The sequence below is a fragment of the Haplochromis burtoni genome, unplaced genomic scaffold, assembly GCF_018398535.1.
Source record: "Haplochromis burtoni strain Fernald_Lab_line unplaced genomic scaffold, NCSU_Asbu1 Contig_11, whole genome shotgun sequence".
Lineage (NCBI taxonomy): Eukaryota > Metazoa > Chordata > Actinopteri > Cichliformes > Cichlidae > Haplochromis > Haplochromis burtoni.
Genome location: NW_024582372.1, coordinates 4,486,012 through 4,508,410, shown reverse-complemented (window position 1 = coordinate 4,508,410; position 22,399 = coordinate 4,486,012). Strand labels below are relative to the sequence as shown.

General features: G+C 38.3%; 1 protein-coding gene across 4 annotated transcripts; it reads right to left on the bottom strand.

The window, feature by feature from the left end:
* Nucleotides 1-100: 100 nt before the first annotated feature.
* Nucleotides 101-22,173, bottom strand: lpin1a (lipin 1a). Of its 4 annotated transcripts, XM_005915026.2 has the most exons (30): nt 21,958-22,172; nt 19,175-19,375; nt 18,706-18,801; nt 15,210-15,306; nt 14,894-15,119; nt 13,336-13,410; nt 13,033-13,125; nt 12,742-12,856; nt 11,956-12,130; nt 11,705-11,851; nt 11,511-11,604; nt 10,841-11,037; nt 10,437-10,530; nt 10,215-10,284; nt 9,424-9,510; nt 8,965-9,057; nt 8,752-8,816; nt 8,509-8,647; nt 8,111-8,259; nt 7,888-7,974; nt 7,637-7,789; nt 7,268-7,382; nt 7,068-7,171; nt 3,294-6,946; nt 2,570-2,692; nt 2,294-2,410; nt 2,014-2,070; nt 986-1,141; nt 657-770; nt 101-533 (listed from the first exon to the last, which is right to left on the bottom strand). In XM_005915026.2, exons 2-24 carry the CDS (start codon nt 19,364-19,366, stop codon nt 6,775-6,777), a joined length of 2,835 nt encoding a protein of 944 aa, XP_005915088.1. In that variant the 5' UTR covers nt 19,367-19,375; nt 21,958-22,172; the 3' UTR covers nt 101-533; nt 657-770; nt 986-1,141; nt 2,014-2,070; nt 2,294-2,410; nt 2,570-2,692; nt 3,294-6,774. The 4 variants fall into 4 exon arrangements, with proteins under 4 accessions (XP_005915088.1, XP_005915090.1, XP_005915091.1 ...); XM_005915028.2 differs by lacking the exon at nt 13,033-13,125 and having other exon boundaries at nt 21,958-22,173; XM_005915029.2 differs by lacking the exon at nt 19,175-19,375 and having other exon boundaries at nt 21,958-22,173.
* Between the last annotated feature and the right edge of the window lie 226 nt (nt 22,174-22,399).

Below are 22,399 nucleotides of genomic sequence, written 5' to 3'. Positions count from 1 at the left end.
CTTTCTGTTTCTTTACTAACATACAAACACACATATATCAGCACACATTACAAATACAATTAGTAGGGAAATATGAAAAAAGGTGCAACACATGCAATAATGCAATTAATTAATTGTATTAGTTTTATAAGGAACCATCAGAATAGTTGCTAAAACTCAGTTGAGGAGGTGCCCCAACAGAATTAAATGGCAATATCTAATTAATTAAGGTAAATTGGACCAGTAAATACATTTGTACATAAATTTGGTTTATTAAGGATAATATTAGCATGTGACATGGAATATGAACCATACTTGTATGAAACAGATTATTAATTTGTTCCTTATTGATTTATCAAGTTTATGTTAGGTTATACACCATGCAATTTCAAAACGATGCATTGAATCTGCCGCTTCAGCAAACAAAAACTAAAAGGTTTGTTTATACAGTATATATATATTTCTTCTCTTAATTTTTCACACTTCAGACAGTCCTCTTGTGTTTGCTATTCAACTGACAAATCAGGCGATGCAGCAGTCATCACTACAATGGCCTAAAGGAGGAGAAAAAATTAGCGTAACTTGACCTTTTGCAACTTTTTTAAACAAATATTGGGTAATAAGTTCCTTGTAGGACATTCCCAACACTAAGCAATGACTGCAGTGTGCCCTCTTACCTGGCTTTTTGTGGATCGCAGGGCAATGCCAGCCAGAGCTGACATTACAATGAAAATAACCGCTACAACAAAAGTGTAGAACACCAAAACTGCTTCCAAAGCCAATCCCATGAGCTAAAAAAAAAAAAAGGTTGAACTTAAAGAAATGAAATACACTGTTACATAGCATTTAACGCTATATTATATTTAATTTAATACATTTAAGAATTTAATTAGTTACATTTAAAGCTCCAGTCAAAATACATCATGCTGCCCAAAAGATAGGTAAATAACAATAACAATAACAGAGACATAAAACCTGAGGCTGAGAAATATGATAAAACAATTACCTGGCGATTTTCCATTGGTTCAGTAAATGAAAAGGTTCCATTATCATAAATGTAATCTAGGTGGTAGGAATATGATTCTATGTCAGGCAGGATGTGTATTAAAGTCCAGCATGCGACCAGTATGGAGACAATGCTCAGAGATAACGAAATGGTTACCTGCAGACACCAACAGACAAAGATGGGGGTGACACACAGTCATTTAAAACAAATAAATTCCACTGGAGTCTATGCAGTTCTGTGAAAAACTGAGTACACATGAGAACCACTTTTAGCAGCAATAACTTCAACTAAAATGTGATAAAGAAATCACAACCTCAAGGGTTAGGGTTCTGAGCAACTTCTTAAGAAAAAATCCCATTATATTGAGGTTGGTAAGCATTTGTTTATGCACAGCTCTCTTAAGGTCCAGCCACAGAATTTCAGCTGGACTCAGCTGGACCATTTCAGCACCTCAAGTATTTTTATTCCCAGTTTCTTTCTTGTAGATTTGCTGGTGTCCAAGGTTTTGCTGTGAAAAGGCTTTCTAATGGAAACCCTTCCAAACAAACTATTCTCCTCCAGTCTTTTTCCAGTTGTACTGTCATAAAAGTTAACATTTAACATGCTAACAAAGACCTGTAGTATAGTTTGTTTGTCGCATGATCTGACTTTGGGGTGAATTATATGATGTCCACATAGTGAAGATTGTTGTTAACATACATCTGAATGCTCCAGACCAGCAAACTGCCAAAAACATCTACTTTTACAGAGATGCTCTATTAATCAAGTGCATTTGCAGCACTACATACCCTGTTTATTTCTATGGAAGCAGTAAAGGTGTGATTTATCTTCACAGGTGTTAAGATATTAACAATGTTCAAATATAAGTCAAACTATAAATTAAACTATAAATTACTGGTGATGATAATGCAATATTAAATTCTAAGGCATCCATAAACACTTTTATTTGAAGAAACCTCTTGTTCAATTTCTAGTTCTAGTATAATTTTGCTATAATATAACATTCATCATATTTCAGTAGAACTTACTGTTTTCTTGGTGGTGTTATGTTGTGCCAAAATGTATGTAATTCCACATATGATTAACTATGAGAAGACAGAGAGAAAGACAGATTTATTACATATCCCATGTGTTGGATGGTTGTAAGGTGACAGGAAAGCAAACACTGACACTAAAATAAAGTGCAATATAAATTCTGATTATTTAATACTTCTTAAGTTAATGTTAAGTTAATGTTAAGTTAAAAAATATTGAGTCACGTCAAACTTCCCAAGGCACTCTTTATTATTCCCTTGTTGAACTACCAACCAGTGTCCCCAGCAGGAAGCCTGGTGGGATGACTGTCCATACATGCATCATCTGGGAGTCTGCCGTGATCGCAACGGATATGATAAAGAAGGATGCACCCAAGATCAGCACAATTGTCTAGGAGAAAACATAAACAACGTTTAGCATGATTTTGTTAGCTATGTTTTATTTTCTGTGGCAATATAAGCCTCAAGTTCTTCTCAAATGTGGAAAGATACTGAAATGAAACAAAACAACAAACATTCATGTGCATTTGTGTATGTGTCAGTGTCTTACACCAATAATTTTGGGTTGTCCCTTTAAGAAGCGGTGTAAAGGTTTTGTGCCCCCCACTGAGATGTCTTGAGGATTTCCATTGTTCCCACCTGGATCACTCACAGAGAGGAGCTCAGCAGACATCTAACCCATTAACACACAATGGTTCACAATCATTATTCTCAATCAATTCTTAACAAATGCATGTATCAAATGTCAGATTTATCATCTGAAAAACTCTGGCAGCATGTGTGTAGCTAATGGGATTTCTTCTTATGCCAGCAAAATATTTTTTCACTTTTAATCATAATTATGCACTACAGCATTCATTTTTAGTTGTATCTTAGGAGATAAAAGCTCTCGAAGCCCATTTAAGCTTGTTGAGAAGCCCAAAAGCCTGATGCTACAGATGCTGCTGAAATAGCATGGAGTCTGCAACAGATTAGCTACTAGCAACTGACCAACAATAGTCCAATAGACTGGCTGCCTGGTGCTTCAGCTTGTTGTCTGTAAGTAAACTAAACAACTGTAGACAGTAAGCACATTCACAACATAAGCAGAAGTACTGTACTATAAAATATTTATTTAAAAAAGGAAAATCTGCTGTTCCACCAATCCACCGACACTCAAAAGCGTGTCTGCTTTAAGCTACAACTCTACTTCATTTTGAAGTGACTGACTACAAAATAAAGTTGTTTTTTTTACCAAGCAAAAAGAAAGCTAGTAAACAAGAGAAAAAACAGACCGTAGGCAGCTGTGCAGTCAGAGCTGTAGTTCAGTGTGGAAGCTCCTCATATCAGGTTCATATCTGGAGCAGCTTATGGGTAATCTCTGGACGATCACATCATTTTGAACTCTGAGATTTTTGGGAGTGTTTTTCTCTTTTTCTCCCCATTCCTCCAAAGTGTTTACTCATTTCTGTGTAGCTGAAGGGTTTTACTTTTTACTGTGAATTACTGTGAACTATTCATTACAGTGTTTACTTACTAGTCAGTTTTATGTACTGAACAATCAGGTGGACATTATGATCATTGTTATTTTTTTCCATTTTAAGTACATTAATATTCAAATGTGTAAATAGGTGCACATGCATGAGAACAGACATACATCTTCCAACAAAAATCTTTTCAACTAATTATAAACACTTTCACTCTGTGGAATGTGCTGAATCGAAATGATCGACTCCTTAAAATCGAGTGAAACTTTTCATCACTCCAGCCAAAGCAGCAGAGGGGAGGGATGAACTGTTTCTGTGTGGGGGCTAAAATGGGGCAGGGCTAAAATGAAGAAGTGGACTGTGGCAAAATATCCTGAGAGCAGAAAACACAGGAAGAGCTGATTTCCTGTTTAGCTATATGCTGTTTGGTGTCGTGCTAGATGGGAAAAAAAATCAAATTGAACAGTAGAAGTTTGGGAAAGACAAAGTTTTAAAGTGATAAACTGGTAAGGAAGAAACGATTGGCTGGATTGAATTTTAAAATATAAAACAGATGCGGTTTAATAACAAAATTACAAAGATTAAACACTTCCCGTCTGTGGTAGAATAACTTTTATTTTACTGCAGCACACTCATGAGCTCTGCCTCTCAAAATTAGTATATTATAATATAGAACCAAAAACAGTTCAATGAAAGAAAAAGTACAAATTTAAAGAAAGCATTATGAGGAGCCTATAGGCAAATTTCTGAGGTTAAAGGAAGAATTAGGAACTTACGCAAGAAAACAATCAAGCACTGCATGCAGAGTCAAAAAAGTGTAACACAAAATCAATATTAACTTTAAGTTTATTAAAGATGTGTCCATTGTACAGATTGAATTACAATGTTAACAATGGTTTGCACTGGATACTGGTGGCCTGTTGCTTAGAGCCAAAAACATAACATTTACATGGGAAGCAGCAAAGTAATCATCTAAATCAACACAGAGTCAGAGTGAAAACTAGTCAACAGTTTGAATGAATCTTTCACAGAAAGAAATTAGCAATCACCAAATGGGATTTTCTTTAAAAATGCTGAAAGCAAAATTTGAATTTTGACACAATGATCTCATCTCCTTTTTTTCTTCTTTTTCAGAGCAACATGCCTCCTCAAAAGATCAGGCGACAACACAACAGTCATTACTTAAGAGCATGCGTTCTGAGCATCTTTTCCTCTGGCACAAATTACACTGGACTTCCCAAAGACAGTTTTTCGTTAAATGAAAAATAAATTCCTGACTTTCTTTTAAGTTAATCACAATACACAGAGTATCTGTTATATGTACAAACAGTGACAGTATAACCAGGTGAATCACAATCAGTCAGATTTGTTTCTGGCATTCTGGTATTTCAGTACAAGACACATGAACAAATACTTGTGTACTAAAAATATACTTGTTAATTTCAAACTAAAAATCTAATGAAGTACTCTGGGAATAAATCTTTATGCGATTTAAAACCAGTTAGGCAGTGGAAACATATCTCTTTTTGTAAACTGTTGAGGTTTTATCTTGGTTGCCATTAACGCCTCAAACCACAGGCAGCACTAAAACAACTGGGTGTTGATTTATTGCTTCAGTGGTTGCGTGATGAAAATGGCACCTCTTAGTTGACTTAAAAAGAGATTTGCCTTGAGGCCTTAAAATGGGTGTGAATATTTGAATGAGCACCAGCATCAAGGTATTTTAGACAATATACTGATTCACAAGAACTTGTATCATAGTACGGTCACAAAAATTATGTTAACACCATACGCAGTGGTTTTCCCATTTTAAGTAATATAAATTAAAAGAGAGGTTTACATTAGGCATAAAAGTTGTTTAGTGGATGTTATTAGATAAGTGATGAAAATACAAACGTCTGATAACAGACAAAAAAACCCCGTATGTACAAACTACAAAAAATAGGCATGTTTCATACAAAAACTTTACAGAATCTGAATACTCTTCCTTTACTTTCCCTCTGCAGGACAGATAAGTGCTTTACATGAAGTACACTAACCTGTGCAATATATCATATTGCATTACAAAACTGAAAATATAATTAGTGTTAAATTAGCTTATGAAGCAATTGCATTGATGGGCATTAGTTATTCGAATGAGTAGAGAGATTTGTATATTACATTGTACGATATCACAGAATGTCCTTTTTTGTACATTTAAAAAGAATAGATAGAAACAGACAGAATTTCATTGCATTGTCTTGCACTTGTCTTGAATATAGTCACTGAAGACTATAATATGTGCCATGGCCACATGTTTCACAGTAGCACGGTCAAAAGACCACACGCTTAGCTTTACTTTGCAAAGGAGTTTGGCACAGGAGATTTTTGCATACCCTATTTGTGCTATTTTTGCATGCTCTGGATGGTTTTACCATATATAGTCTGCATTTTCTGGTGCAAAATGTCCACTGTACTTGAGGTCAGAAGACAACCTTTAGCCACATAGCTAGGTAGAATCTTATTTAAAGTTGTAGTTTAAGTACAACTAATACTGCATGCTACAAGCAGAACAGAAACCGCAGCAAAGGGCCCATCTAGCATTTCAAAAGCTGAAGTAAATTGGCAATTTATGTTTTATTGTCTGCTATTTAGGCAATAGTTGAAATAGTTGATTTACTAATTGTTATCCTTTGGAATATACATGATGGGTGTAGGTTAAAGGCAAGAATGGTAACCAGTCGAAGGAATCAGTTAGTTCTGTCTTGGTGCCTTTAGAGAACCAACAAACATGTTTTGAGAAACATTTTGTAGCATAACAAAAAAATCTAAAGAAATATTATACTTATGCTGTTTGCAAGGTTTACTATGTGTATGCATTAGAGTCAGAACACTTGCAAATGTGAGTTAGTTTAATTCCCAACCAGCTGCTGAATTTCATCACAGAATTATTTTGGTTTTGCTTTTTTTGTTTGTTTGTTTGTTTTTTAAATCTCTTTTCTTGCTTTGTTTTTCACTCAGCAGTCTCATTAGCAATTGATCCTAAGGTTGCCATTTTTAGTCCTCTGCTTTTATCTCCGTCTCCCTGACTACTTTCGTTATCACTCCTAAATGTTAGCACAGCTTGTTTCTTTGTGTTTACTGTAGAAAAAAAACATTCATTTCCTTTGAATTGGTACTCAGTTATTTTTTTAAGTATCACCTGTGAGTTAAGGAGCCATCTTGATTTACCATATTAGGAAAAGCTTGATGACTTCATTCATCTTCACATTTATGCTAAAGCTGCCTCATGCTAGAATCAGCAGTTTCTTCAGCTCATCTTGGCTGGCTGTGGGTCTTCCTCTCCCTCAATAGTGCCTTCAGGAAGTACTTTGTTCCAGTAATTGCATTGGTCAAAATCATCAGAGTGAGGGAAGTCTGCTTCCTCACCTTGCATAAAGACCGGAAAGACATGATCCACCATATCACACAAACGGCCATAGCTGAGAAAGAAACACAAGACTTTTGTTATTGTTCCTGTTGGAAGGCAGAATGCAGACATCAAAACATGGCCATGCACATGAGACTGATGAAAATCAAAAAGCAACTAGGCATATAGCTTACGAGGAAATATTTGTTTTGGCATGCTCCTGCACCAGCTCCCCCTTAGGATTGACAGTGAAAATCCTGTTGAGTGGAACGCCCACCTCCTTATAGGAATAGACATCCTGAAATAACACAAACAACCAGCATGCTTTAAAAATCACTGAGGCCAAAATACGAGCGAGTAATCCACACTGCGGATGTCAGCGCAGTATTCTCACCGTAGCTCTGTTGCCAAAAGCAGCGTAGAATGGTTCAGTGTTTGGGTAGAAAAGGTGCTTGATGTCTGTGAGACACTCGATCTTAAACTTCTCGGGCTTCTTCTCAATCACCTCCCTAAACACAACATAATGTTGAACGTTCTTTTTTTTTTTGTCCTCATTGTAAATCTGCCTCAGCTAACTTTTTTCAAAGGGTACATCTAAGTAATAACCACTAACTTGACAGAGTAAATACTTTTGCCGTAGTTTAAATATGCAAAAACAATAAAGGTTACCTATTATTACCTGCAACTAAATATTTTAGGTTTTGTGTTAATGGCCAAAAATAATCTAGAGTAGAATTTTTCTACCCCTTGCTCTATATCTGACCTGTGCAAGGCAGAAAAAAGACTGCTTGGGCTGAGCAGCACTGGGCCCATTGGCAGCATGGTTCCCCTTTCATTGACCCAGTGGAGGTAACCTCTTGTCATGTCAGCCATGCCAATGGCCCTTGCAGAACAGTACATGAATTTATATCCATTTCTGTAACAAACAAAAGAAAATATGAGAGACAGAAACATAGCATTGTGCTTCACCCCAACATACTGTATTTTAGCTGGAGGACAATAAGCAGCACTCACAGGCTGACTCTATGGTAGAGCCGTGCAATACCCTGGTGTGTCCAGTCTTTACCCAGCGTAGGGAGGATGTGGCCCAGAGTGTCTGATCTACAGCGTAATGTAAGACAGACAACGTCACAGAATAAAGCTGTCCCTTTGAACGCAAAAACTGTGTAAAGTCTGACTCCTGCTGGTAATATGATAGAACTGAACAGGATGTAGGCCACTAAGTGTTATTTCACACCTTGTAATGGTGCCATCTATATCGGAGATGACTATCTTGTCATCCCAGCTCCAAAGATAGATTGTGCCATGACATCGGCACGTGCCTTGATACTGAGTGGTCACGCTGAACACCACTTCATTAGGACCCTCCCTTAGCTGCAGGCTAGCCTGTAAACACACAGATGAAGAAGGTTGAGAAGTTTTCTTGAGGTTTTGGACGTATTTCTATTTTCACTTTGCCTCGACTGCTAAGTAATTTAAACTTTGAGATGGTCTTATTAAAGACAGTGTATTATTGTTTGTTACTGTACAGATTTCTTCTATATGTAGTGAACCACATGAGCAAAATATCTTAAATAAGGTAATTTGTATTCCTGTTTATGTCAATAAAAGCAAGTGTAGAAACAAACACTGTACCAGTTGCTCTGACGTGAGCCGAAGAGTCTTCTTGTAACAAATGCCACCAGAACTCTCAAGGGGCTCTGACTGAAAGACTCCTGATATCTGACTGGATGATTTGTGGTCTTCATCACTTGAGGATGATTCATCCTTCAGCCTGAATTATACAAGACAAAAATGCTCATATAAGATTAAACAAGTAGGAAAAAATATGTCAATAGGTGCGGAGAGAAAAATACACAGTTTTAAATCTAACGTCACCTGTTTACTGGGGCCATTGTTATGGAAGTCTCGTCTTGGTCTCCAGCTGCTTCTGTCACTGATTCCTGAGGAACAAAAAGGTCAAAGGTCACATGTATGACCCAAGGAAGAAATTTGACTAATCCTTTCCCCGTTCTTCCTAATGTCCAGTAAATGATACGGTGAATCGTAGATAAACAAGTTCATCATCTGCATATCTATCTGTGCACTTACTGACTTATAGTCATTGTTCCTGCTTCTCCATGAGAACCACCAGCGTCCTCCTTTCTTTGGCATCTTGTCCTTCATAATGTTCTCCACCGATGCCTGGAGACAATCATGCATATACAACTCAAAACTGACCGAAAATGTAACTTAAAGCTGACAAAAAAGAGAGAGCACAAGAAAGCACAAAAAGAAAATCTAAAAGGCAAAGTAAAATATGACAAACCACACTAAACTCCAGCTAACTTGCTTGTAAAACAATTAGAATTGAAAACAATAAGACATGCAAATAGAAAAATAGCAGATGCTAGATTAAATGAAAAGGAAGATGATGTTCATGGTTGGACTCAAGTGAAAATATGGGGGAAAAGAGAGGCTGACGGAAAGGGTAACAATAATAAAGCAACAAAGCAGGCAGATAAAGTCATGCCCCGACCAACACATAAGCAAAGCCAGAAAACATCATACAGGCTGGGTAGGACTGGAGCCAAACAGACCAGGGAGGCAGTATGAGAAGAAGCCAAAAGCAGAAAACACATAACTCAAACACCAACACTTGGTAAATATAAACATCGGGTGGATGGTGAAAGAAAGAATGGATTTAAATAAAAGGGAAAAATAAGAAGGGGGACAAAGACATGACATTAATCAAGTGTTAGGTCAATGAATTTACCACAACAGTTCCCTGTGATATAGGACTGGCAAATATGCTATAAGCTCTCCCATGTGTCGAGTAATTTTGATCGGTAGCATGTAAGTTTTGTTCACTTGGGATAAAGTGAAAACATTGAAATCTTCACTTAGTTTTGAAATATTGATTATTGAAACAAGGAATGAGTGTGAACACATTTCAGTTGGTGTTATTTTGAGGTATTAATGAGAGGTGGCTGGCAAACAACAATAGTGAACCAGAGTGGGAAAAAAAACAGATTAAGAATAAATTGTAAAATGCCAGAAATGCTCTGGAGTAAAGGTGGTCCATAACATTGCAACACAACAAACACACCATATAACAAATAACAATATTGAATACAACAGTAGATAGTAGCCAAAGTAATGTATATTCATCAAAGCAAAATGTGGCTTTACACATTGTTTCAGACAAAAAACAAAACTCTTCATTTACACATTTTATTGATTAAATACAACAAAACGTAAAGGTCCGTCTTCACAGTTTTTGAGAGGGCAGAATTTGTGGCATTCATGTCGAATGGAAAGAATCAGGAGTAAATACTTGTGTATCACTGTGGTGGTCTTACCTGTGGCAGTGGTTTCTGGTAGACCTGCATGGCCAGCATGACAGGAGCAGCTGTGTTCCAGTTGTAGTACCTACAACAGGTGACAGAGGAAGCTATTATGCACCCCTTCATTCTTAAAGACATCTACTGGCAAAGGATAGCTTACATATTTGCAAAAAAAAAAAAAAAAAGCTTGTATATGTCAGGCGCTCAGTTCAAATAAAGAGCAGTAGAAGTACATACTTGCTTCCTATCTTGACCACAAGGTTAGGGTCATCAATAATAGAAGGGTTTTCAGAGAACTGTTGGTAGGAAACAGCCTTCTCCATGAATTGCTCTGTAGCAGGAACAGACAGAGGCAAGAACAAATGAGAACAAAAGATCTGATTGATAAGATAGTTTTTTCATATAATAACTTATTTTTGTCTAACTGTGTGAAATCTTAAAAATCAATTTATTTCTGTTTAAAATATGTAAAACGCGAACAGACCTGCAACATTATTTATGAATATTGTTAAAGTTTTCAAATTAAAAAATATAATATGTTGTTTTTAATTTCTTTCATATAAGCTTTATCTCGACAACTGCAAATATTTCATGCACATTATTTCACTATTATTGTCCAACATCATCATTCCCTGTCCCACCTTTTGTAATCTCCCTGTTATCAGTGAGTCCTCCACACAAAGAGATAGCAACATGAGGTAGATCACACACTTGATCCACCAAACTGTCCACGCCACTGTCCACCCCGCTGCTGCTGACTGACTGTGGGGATTGGTTAGCGCTCCGCACACCCACCATCATCTCAGTGTCCCCCTTCATCGAGCTGCTGCCTCCGTCACTGTGGAGGGAAAAATACACACACATGGATCACACAGTAATTCTTCATACTATCATGCCATATGTAAACAATGGTCTAAAATGTATTTAGTACACTTCAAGTTCTTCAAGGCTAAATTCAGTTTTGGAAATTGGAGTTTTCGAAGACCTTGAGAGGAGGAATATCTGTCTTCTCTTAGTTATAAAGAAGTTCAATGGCTGTTACCATGTGGTGACAAAAATACAACTGAAAGAAGGTCTCCTTCTTTCTCGTAACCTAGCTACCTCATTAATCTTCTTCATGCTATCAAGTTCAAATAATCTGCTATTATAAGCACTTACAGTGAAGCAAGTGCTTAGTTATTGAAAAAAAAAAAACCTAATGTTATACAAAAATCATCCATAAAGTATTCTGTGCTCTGTGTGTCAGTGGAAAGAAATACTGTGATCCCTAATATGGCCACCAGAGGGTGCTACAACACATGCTGTACGTACGTTTTAGGAAAGTAAAGAGCAGCTACTTCAGGCTCCAGTTCTGTAATGTCATCCAGGTAAATACCATCAGCACCCAGGTGTTGACTTCTCTTTTCTAGAAGAGACATTTATCAGTGCATAAAAGAGGAAACAGAAATTTAGACACACTGAGATCAAGATATCCTTTGTTTACGAGCAGAAAACTCAAACAGTACCTTTCCTCTTGGACGGTGAATCGGTCCTTTTGATGGGACTATTCCTGCTATCTTCCAAATGATCAGGAAGAATTCTTTGAGACACTGAGCATGTTGTCAAACTCTCCATCTGTACACATGACGGCCCAACACTTTTCACTTCTCTCTCTAAAGGAAAAAACACAGCATTTCTCAAAGCATTTTAATGTGACGCTGTGCAAATTTATCCTGCTTTTAGATATTTGTACATTCAGTGCAAAGTTTTATTCTACCTTGTTCTCTGACAATGTGTCCATTTCTGTTTTCCTCTGTGTCTTTGTCCAGTGGTGGCAGTGGACTGCACGGAGTTCCCATGTCACTGATGGCTCGGAAGTGAGTGCTAGAAGACACCGGTATGGAGACAACAGCAGCAGAATCCTGCTTCTGGTGGGCGGTCAGGAAAGATGGCTGTAAAAGAAAAACAGACAGTCAGTTCAGGCAATATTTGCTTTCTTACATACATTTTATTAACCCCACCCCTTAGTCATGTTTCATTTTCTCCACTCATACAGGCTGAAGTCTTAACATTACTTATAAAATAGATATGGCTTTGTTGGTTCTGATCAGCAGGTGGAATCAGTTCAGAATCAGCACATTTGTGTCCATTTGTTTGACTTTGGGTGTGCAACCTATGCTGACATACTTTAGTGTAGTCCTCCAAGAAACTAACAGTGTGCAGCCTAATGTTGATGAAGCTGCGTGTCGACTGATACACAAAGTGGATCAGCGTGAGTAGTAAAGGGAGCAACTGTGGAGCACAACCCAAAGGCGAGAAGCATGAAAAAACAAAAAAAGCAGCACGAGAAGTGCTAATAATGGGTGCGGTGGGCAGTTTTCATTGTTTGCACACTTTATTTTACCTTGACTCTTTGCATGTTATAACACAGTAAACAGCTACAACATGCAGTTATATGTATATATTGTATTTTATGACCATGCAGTTGATTTAATGCTGCCATTCCCAAAAGGCAAAGCCAACAGACTCAATTCACTATGTGATGCCATGTGTGGTTATGTACCTGGGCAGCCTGTGGTAACTCCCCCCAGGTCCATAGCATCTCAGGGTTGTCCTTAGATGGATTTGTTAGCTCTGAGTCACTCTTTGGTGTTGATGACTGCGAATCGTCTGGGCTACTGGAAAAGTTAAAGTCAAACATTTGTTTTGGATTGTCTGGTACTTCACAGTTTCAAAGTTACAAAGTTACAAAATGTATCATTCTTTATGCAAATTTTATTGCATAAATAATGCACTAAAATTAGTGCATTATTTCATATTTAGTGTTCAGAGAGGGTGGAATCTAAGGTGATACCTAGTAGGAGAAGAGAAGTGAGAGGATTGCTGAGGACAGGAGATGGATAGACCACAGGGCTGAGGAATGGACAGAGTCTTCTTAATCAATTTACTACAGAAAGAATAAAAGACAAAAAGAACACAAAAAAAGAGAAGGGAAGAAAAGAGAGAATGAAAGACAGTGAATTGTGATTCCATCTAATTATCATGAGGACAAAAAAACATATTAAAATGTGCAATATGCTATTTCATGAGAAGAGTTTATTAAAGAGTTCAAGTGTGTGTCTGTCAGTGTGACAGACACACACTTACATCCAAATACCTCTGTGAATGAGTCCAATCAGTGCTGGGGAGAATGTGGGCATTGGCAGTCAATCCCTGATCACCATACACAGGTCTGATCACAAATACACACATCCAGTGAGATGTCAGTCATGTGCACAACCATTTTATTTCATCATTAGTGCAGACACTGGTATTTACTATGTAAACAGTGCGTCGATGCAAGTCGTATCACATCCAAGAAACTATGGTATGGTCTTTTTATTTGTTGAAAATTGAAATGTCGTGGGCTGTTTGACTGTGACCGCATATCATAAACCAGCCAAGGAAATACACTCATTAAGTACAATTTAGAGAATGACTTGAAGCACACACACTTTTTTTGCTTGTCTTTAAGGGTTTCAGGATCATGTGGCAAACTTCCTAAAAAAGGCTTGGAATGCCTCCAGTAAGGATGACCCCGTGAGCCATTCTTTCAAAGAGACAGTGCGCGCTGTGGGAAACGGACAAATCCTTGGAGCAAGTCCAACAAGCAGAGCTGGTTTCCAAGAGGGCTTCACACATGAACACAAACATGCACAAACCTGCACACACACATACAACTGCTTCTCTTTAAGCACTTAAGAAAATTATTTATTTATTAAACAGAAACTAACCTTAATTCCATTTAACACCGGTTAGAGAGAAAATTGATCCTGGTTTTCAACATAAACACACCACATTGATTTTTCTGATGCCTTCTCACTGTTTTGAGCTGTGCAGGACTTGCTTAGACAAATTAAAATCTAGCAATGTTTGAATATGAATCTGTTGAAAGCAGGTGGGCTGTTTGTTATTGCCATTCAAATCTGATCAAACTACACCGACACAGCAGTCCTCATGAAGCACGTGTTCTAAAGTTTTCAGTGTTATATTCTTCTCTCATTAAGTACTTTTTCAACACATATTTTAATTGGAGATAAAGTATTGGAATTTCAGGAGCGGGACCATACCTCCAAACATGCTCCTTCCGATTCTTATCTATATATGTTCCCCCAGTTCTACAAGCAGTTCCTTCTTGTTTACTTGCCCCACCCTCCATCCCCTCTTCAATTCTTTAACTTCTTCACTTCTATTTAGTACATGGGGATCTGCTTGGCCCGGGAGCCGCCACCAGGCCCCTTCGAGGTCTTCCCCAAATCGCAGTTCAATTCACGTCCAAGCCATTCACCTTTATCTACTAAAACGCTGTGAAAGCTAAAATGAGGATGTGGGCCCAGATATGAATATATATATATATATATATATATATGTAATCTGTGATTTAAATGATATAAATACAAACCCAGCTTTTAGACAGTTCAAACAGCCACTTAAACACATACCCATGCATGAAAAATGTAAGCACACACACACAAACACACACAGGTTTTCCACTTAACACAGTTAAGGAATTATTGGCAGTGGTTCATCGGCTTCGCAAAAAACACTGTGACAACCATCAAATGTTTTTTTCCCCTGTTAAATACCAGGCTGGCAGGTATAATAACCTCTCTTTCTTTCTCCCTCTCTGTTTCATACACACAAACATATTCAGACTTTCTCTTGCACACACACACCTGCTGCTGTCCCCCTCCATTTCCTCATCTGAGCTCAGGTCAATAGTGAACATGTCCTCATCATCTGAGAACTCTTCTCCACTTTCCTCTCTCCTCAGTCCTGCACCTCCTCCACCTCCCTCTGGCCGTGCCTTCTTCTTTCTCTTTCTCCTCTTCTTGGTTAACCCTCCTTCACTTTGCTGCAGTCCCAGATTCTGAACAGGAAGCGGGCCGCATGGGATGGAGTCTATATGATGGGAAAGAGTATCATAAAAAACTGTTTAAGAAAATGCAAATTGTCACAAATTCTAACATCGCTGTTTCCAACGGCGCCTACCATGGTGACGAGAGTTGCCCCTGGCCAGATGTGACTTCATTAACTCCTGCCCTGTTGACATGATTGGTGATGTTGCCAGGTAGGATGGAACCACTTCCTGTTTCCAGGGAAAGTGAGATAAGGTCTGAAATTAGCAATACTTGACGCAAGTCTTTTCTGCTGTACCATCTCTTGTGTAGACCACAGCATCTATAATAGCTGCTTATACTGACATGAAAAGTGCTTTTACTTTTGTTTTTTTTAATTATTATTATTGCCTTATTGAGAACTCTTTGTTCATACATTTAATGATGCAATTGTCTTCTTTGGTTTAAGCCATTTGCTTTGGTTCTGTGACATTTATATCTGGAGTTATTAAGAATTATTACACAACAGCAAGTAAAAATTGCCCTCAGAACAGTTGTAATATAAAGTAGATTGAGAATCTAATCATGTAGGACAAGATGCAGGAATAAAGTGGAGCATTTTAAGGTCCCATCACCCTCTCTACAGCTGGGGGTGATGAAAAAGCCTTGAGTATAGCAGGTAGTGACCAGGCCAAATACGTTTGTTCTCTGTCAAAATGTCATAGCAGTCCATATTGCAGATTGCTGATTTTTCTATACTAAAGGAAAATGAAATATTGCAACAACAGATATGGTCATTCCTACTGCCAAACAGCCAGCTAAATAATCTGGTGAAAATTTGAGCTCAGATTAGCAAAATCACAGAGATTTGCTCATCAGGGTTGCACTGCCAAGAGGCTGCCAGAAGAATAAAGAGAGGCAGAGAGAGACAGAGAGAGAGAAAGAGAGAGTGGGGGAGGCGGAGGCATGATAAAGGGATGATCCAAACAGAGCAGACTCACACATGCCTTGCAGTTCACGTGTCATTGCACAGTCCAACACAGCACAATTCATTTAGACTGGAGAGGAAAAGGGATAGTACTGAGTACAGATCTACTCTGAGCTCTATACTCAGAGGGAAATATCAGCTCTAAAGCCAGTTTCAGTTCCAGTATTTAAATTGTTTTTGTTTTTTTACTCCAATCTGTTGATATTTCAGTTTCTCACTGAACTATAAGTGTTATTCCCACAATTTCCTTAGAAAAAGAGCATTTGTGCACAAATATAGAATTCTTAAACCACACAAGATCAACTATAAAGCGATTTGTTTATATGCTGCAAAATGCAATGTAATAAATAAGATTACTTCAATTACTGAGTAAAAATCTTTCCAACACTTTGGTTTTACATCTCTGATATTTGCATTAAAGGGTTGTTAAATGCACATGCCATAAAGATAAAGAGAGTAATAATTCTCTTTATGTGTCACCCTTTAGGGCACAAAGTCATTAAGTTACATCATCGGAGATGTTTCTTTTATTAAAGCACTGGTATTGAAAGATTTCTAATGTTGTAGCATGAAGATGAGAATTTTGGGCTCAATTTTTGTGCATTTATTTGATCATGCACAAACCCCTGCAAACTTTGCACCTTGAGAAACACAGATGAAGAGTGTACAGAGTGTACATTAGGACTTGAGATGTGACAACTTAGACTGACACAGTCTGCAAGCTCCCATGATGCTTGTTCTTTTACCTCTTCATGTGAGTGGCAAACACACCGTGCTGTGCTACCAATGTGCTATTACCAGCTAGAGGTTTTATGTCCTTGTACTGCTCCTCTTTCATGACATGTACAGTATGTCTCAGTAATTTCCGAGGGCAGTCTGTGTGTAACAGACTATACAGTGTGTGAAATGGCAGACCTATAAATAGGTCTCCGGTGGTTTTCCACTCTCTGGAGAGAGAGTTATGTTAAGGGAAAGGATTCAAGTCGAGACCAAAACTATAAGACAAACATGGTCAAACCGAATTCGCAAATAACTCTATGTGGGACTGAAACTAAAAGCCATTATTTTCTTGTCTGTTGTGGAAAGAGGTATTATAGTATTGATTTATTAATAGCTTCTTCTCTATAAGATGGACAGTAAGTAATGGATGCAGCATTAGATGGACGTAATCCTTCGGAAAAGGAATTAGAACCTCTCAGATTGCAACATATTCCTTTTCATTCTTGGCCAGGGGAAAGCGCGAGCTCCTGGTTACTCACCACTTCACGAGTAACATTGTGACTGCTGATAGATGTTGTTTACTACAATAGATCTTCCTTGAAGTACCTCTCAACCTCAAATACTCCCATACTCCCTCCCACCTCCCATGAGACGTTACCTATCGCGTTGCAGAATCAGGTTTCAAAACAGAAGGGAATGTTCCCAGATTATGCCGTTTCCTGTGACGTGTATGTGCATGTGCGCTGCAAATACTTCTGTGTAATACGGCGTATTACAGATACATGAAAAGCTAAAATCTGACAGATAAATTCAGCTTCAGGGGATTGAGGCAAACCAGTGGGTAAAGTCTATGGTTGAATAATGTGAGCCGTTTCTATTACAGATGCCCCAATTTATCAGTTGAACATTGTATCTGTTGCCATTTGCCTGGAAGCAAATAAACTGGTGTCTGGCACTGGCAATAGTCAATGTCTGTCTGTCCTCGCATGACACTTTTGTACTGCGTAAATGTTCATAAGAGCTTTTAGACTTGAAAAACAAATGTCTTTGTTTCCCTGGCTGAAATGGGAAGAAAATGACAAAGTGTTGCCTGCTCCTGGCTAACTGTTGGAAGTAAGAAAACACCCTGTATAACATAGTTACAGGTCCAAAACAACACAAAACACCTTTAGGCAAATGTTGCTATGAATTGACACTATATGAATCAGTCATTCGTTTCTATCAAATTTCTTTTTCTCCACCCACATATCAAAGTTAGACAATGACAGACTGTCGACTGTGTGTTTAGTGTCTGACTGACCAGTGTTTGTCTCTGCTTTCTGCTTGTCATGATGGTTTATTTCTGGGAAGCTAAACTCGTGTTTGCCAAGAAGATGCCACAGGAGGACAGAAGCACTTGTTGTGCCTTGTTATTGAGCCTAGTGTTTTGCTAAAATGTTTAGCTACTTATCTACAAACAAGTTCATAAGGTCTATGCTTGGATTTTTTCCCCCAAGTATGACAACACTAGGATATTTTATATACACGTGTAAATAAAAAAGGTACTCAATTTATAGAAAACCTCATAATATTAAGAAATTTTGAAGTATATTTTACACTCCTTAAAGCTGTGTGGTAAAACTGACGCCGCGAGTGAGTCAAGGTACATCTTTTTTCTTACTCTGGGCTTGTCAGGGCAGGACGAGAAGACATTTAAGTTTGGCAATTAAAGTTACAACAACGTGTAGTTGCAGATTAATCAGCGAGTGGTAAAACCAGTGAGAATCGCTACTACCTAAGAGGGCAAATAATAATTTAGCTCTGTTGGAGCACAGTGATAAATCAAGCACTTCTTGTATATTAGTTCAGGCTTTATGACCTTCATATCTGCGAGTAATGTTCTGTGCTATTCTCGTGTGTGTTTACTGATTCAGGAGTAATGACTCTGTCAATCACTACTCACCATTTTGTTCTCAGTCTCTTTAACAAAGAAAGCCTCTCCATTTTCTCCCAGCTTCATGTGTAAGCTCACTGGCTCTCCATTAATTTCTATGTCCACCTGCAGAACAGAACAGAAAAAGAATTGATTAAGACTAATGCCTTGGACTTCATTAGCATTCCCTGACAACCTCCAGACTGGAAGGTTGAGAAGACCAATGCAGTACCTTTAGGCTATAAAAAATAAATAATAATCTGTTATAACCTAATGTTATCATTAAGATACTGACTCATGAGTTTTACTGATTGTAGTCCTGTTTTAAATATACTGTTATAATGCACTGTTTTAGTTTCTTTTTTTCAAAAAATATACTATAGCGCTGCACAAATGAATGCAGATTAAATTTACATATATTAAAATGTACATTTAGCTGTCGTGAAATATAAAATAGATTTTTAACATGTGCAGGTTAGAGAGCACTCTATGATCTCACCACTTTCTCACGTGACCGCAGCACACCCATCTTGCCAAAGCGGACGTGAAACGGAGAGCACTGTAAGGAGCCATCTGGCTGCTGGACCACAATGACATCTATACACCCAGACAGTGTTGCAGGGTTAAGCCCTCTGTACAGCTCCTTGACCTGCACAAACACCTGCCCCGCCAGCTGACCCACATAATTCATGGTTTGCAACTGGGAGATAGAGAGTGAGAGAAAAAATATAGGAGATTATTCATCTGTTTTAGTCACGTTTCATGTCTTTAACGTCAAAACACAATGCAAGGCCATCTTGTTACATAATTACACATTAAGACACATTATTGATATACTGAGTCCAGTTTGTGCCCACTCATGCCAGCTAACTGCATAATCTCAAGTGGTTTCTGGCAGGTTGCTCAAGCAAAGACAGCTTCATCATTCTTTTCTCTACTCTTGTGGTGCTTCTGAGTGCGGGGTATGTTTGTGGGTTTGACCAAAGTTGGTATATGAGAGCATTGTGCTTTTCAAAAAAGACAGAATGAGGGGGTGGGTTTCCCCCCCACCAAAAAAGACAGCATTATAAACTCAGCGCATTTTCCTTTCTGTAGTGCAAATATACAGTCCATCAGGGATGTCTGGCATTACTCTAGTACGGCAAACATGCTCTTGTGAGCGCATCACAGACAGGGAAATGCCTCCAGTGTCCTCCAAGATTTATGGTTGTGAGTAATGGGAGAAATGAACAGCAACCCATCTGTTATGAACTGAACAGCCTTATTAATTTTTTATGAATAAACAAGTTGATATTTCATAAGCCTTCTTCTGTTGTACTGTCTTTGCAATGTACAACCTAATGGCCCTACAGCTATGATGGCTTATTAATAGTAGCCACTATGTAATAGTCAATGTTAATTGTAACCAGATATTTTTAGAGAGAATGTTTAAAAATATATAAATCCCCTTTTGGTGAGAGGCATACAGAAACAAGAGGGAGAGCGGGAAAAGGTTACGAAAGGGCGGTGAGGCCACGTGTAACATGGGTTTAAACACATTCAAGAAAATTGTAACCACCTGTCACCTGCTTGTGCTGACTAAGATAGTGTCACATACACAAACATTACAGCACGCCCAGTCGGCAGATGGCTTCGTGCTTCAGCAAACTGTGCAAGAACGCTGATGATGAGGATGATTCATTAACACACATCAATTATTGAACATCACAGATTGGGGATCTTTTGTTCTAATGGCCTAGCTTTATTCCACTGCTCATCAAAGCCACATAAGTCAATCATCACACCCTTGGTCTAACCAGGCCACAACAATAATAACACAACACACCACAACATTGTTATTAGAATAACGACTACACGCTGTGCACCTTTCCTTCTTTTTTCTGCTTCTGCAGAGGAGTGTGGTAGAAAACGGCTTAAATTCAGTGATATCTGTATATTGTACAAAGTAACCCATAATGCTGTTCATGGAAATCAAAATGATTAATATGTGTTCTAAATGTTTATTCAACATTCTTTCTTTTAACATAGAAAGAAAATAATAGGATGGAATAGAAACTGTAGTGATAGCTATCGAACATACTTTGCAAATGAACAAATTTGCATATAACCTCATGGGAGAAAATATGTTCTTTTTCCTTTGGTAGTTTGTTTCAACATGTCAGTTTCTATGGTGCAATTTCGAGCATTACAAATGGGATAGGCAATAATTATTTGATCCCTTGACCCAACTCTGACTCCCTGGACCTCTTGTCCATTTATTTCAACACCATGAATATGAGTCCATCAATTTTCATGCCACAGACCTGACATCACGGTAAACAGAAATCTCCCGCAAACACATCTCTCTCTCTCCGTTAATCTCTCTCTCTCTCTTTCTCTCCCTCACACACACACACACACACACACACACACACACACACACACACACACACACACACACACACACAAAGCCATGCCCAGTCCTCCAGGACGTTTCTGTTAAAGAGCCAATCACACTGCGCCTCAATTACGTAATAACCTATCACGAGTCCACCCAAGGGGTCATTATGTGTCATTAAATGGACATGCAGCACAAGGAACAAAACAGTTAGGCTACAAGAACCTGATCTCAGTCACTGCTGTTCTTTTTCGGATAAGTGAGCAGCGACGCTGAGTTGCATTCACAGTGTGTGACATAGTGTGCTGAGGCTTATTTATAAACATAAAACATCAGTGGCCTCTCACCACAGGAAAGACAGTGTGCAAACACGGACAGGATAGCTGAGAGGTAATAGAGAGATTGAGGGATTTACAGACAGATGATAATGTGAAGGATTATCCAATTAAACCAATTTAATGTGACTGGAGCGGCCAGACACACCGGGGTGATTGTCTGTGACAAATGATAGCTAAATAAAACAAAAAAGGGAGGGGGGTTCTATATATTAGACAGCACTTTACTAAATCACTATACCGTCTGAAAACGCACACCACGAAATAAAACCATAGATGCATATATTATACATATATATAAACAAATACTGTCACAAATATTGTGGATATTTCTCTTATGCAGGATGTGAAGAGAAGCTGCATCAGTACGGGATTGATAATTACGTCGTAGTGTGGCTCTGTGGCGACATGTAAACATCTGCACACGGGGTGAGGCTCTGCAGTCTGCATCAGGGCTCTGTCTTCATTCAAACAGCCCAAGCAATATATAACACCTGTACTTCAAAAATACCTAAACCCCATGACATGTTTCTCACAGCATGCTACAGAAGCAATGTAGTCTTTGCTTACATTATTTATGGACGTCGCTCTTCCCTCCAGAATATTTCTTCCTTCCGATTTTTCCACTAAGGGTCCTATACTGGTTTACGGCGTTAAGTGTCAGTGCTCAGCACAAACATCATCGGTAATATTCACACTCTTACAGCTTTGTTGACATCTGATCGTGGCTTCTGTGCTCGAGGCTGATATGCGTTTTAAATCGTATGCCGCGTTCAGGTTACCTTGGAAATCGGACGCATGAATCGGGAGTGACGTCACTCCAGTATTAAAGTCTGGAAAACAGGAAAAAACAGGATTTGTTTTTACTTCTTAGCAAACTACAGTCTTTTGTGCACCACTAATACTACTGGGAAATACCTTTACTGATTTTAACACACATTTGTGCACAGAAGCTGCTCAGTTCTCCGCCTATGGCTTATTTAGCGAGCACGACAGTGCAGATTACAAGTTT

Bases quoted from the DNA above. Each gene is read 5' to 3' on its own strand.
- lpin1a (XM_005915026.2), bottom strand. From the start codon at position 19,366: ATGAATTATGTGGGTCAGCTGGCGGGGCAGGTGTTTGTGCAGGTCAAG. The intron at 10,531-10,840 runs GTGGGACAGGGA...TTCCTGCTACAG, and splicing joins TAACAGGGAGATTACAAAAG to AGCAATTCATGGAGAAGGCT. The intron at 8,260-8,508 runs GTACAGTGTTTG...GTGTGTTTACAG, and splicing joins GGCTCACGTCAGAGCAACTG to GCTAGCCTGCAGCTAAGGGA.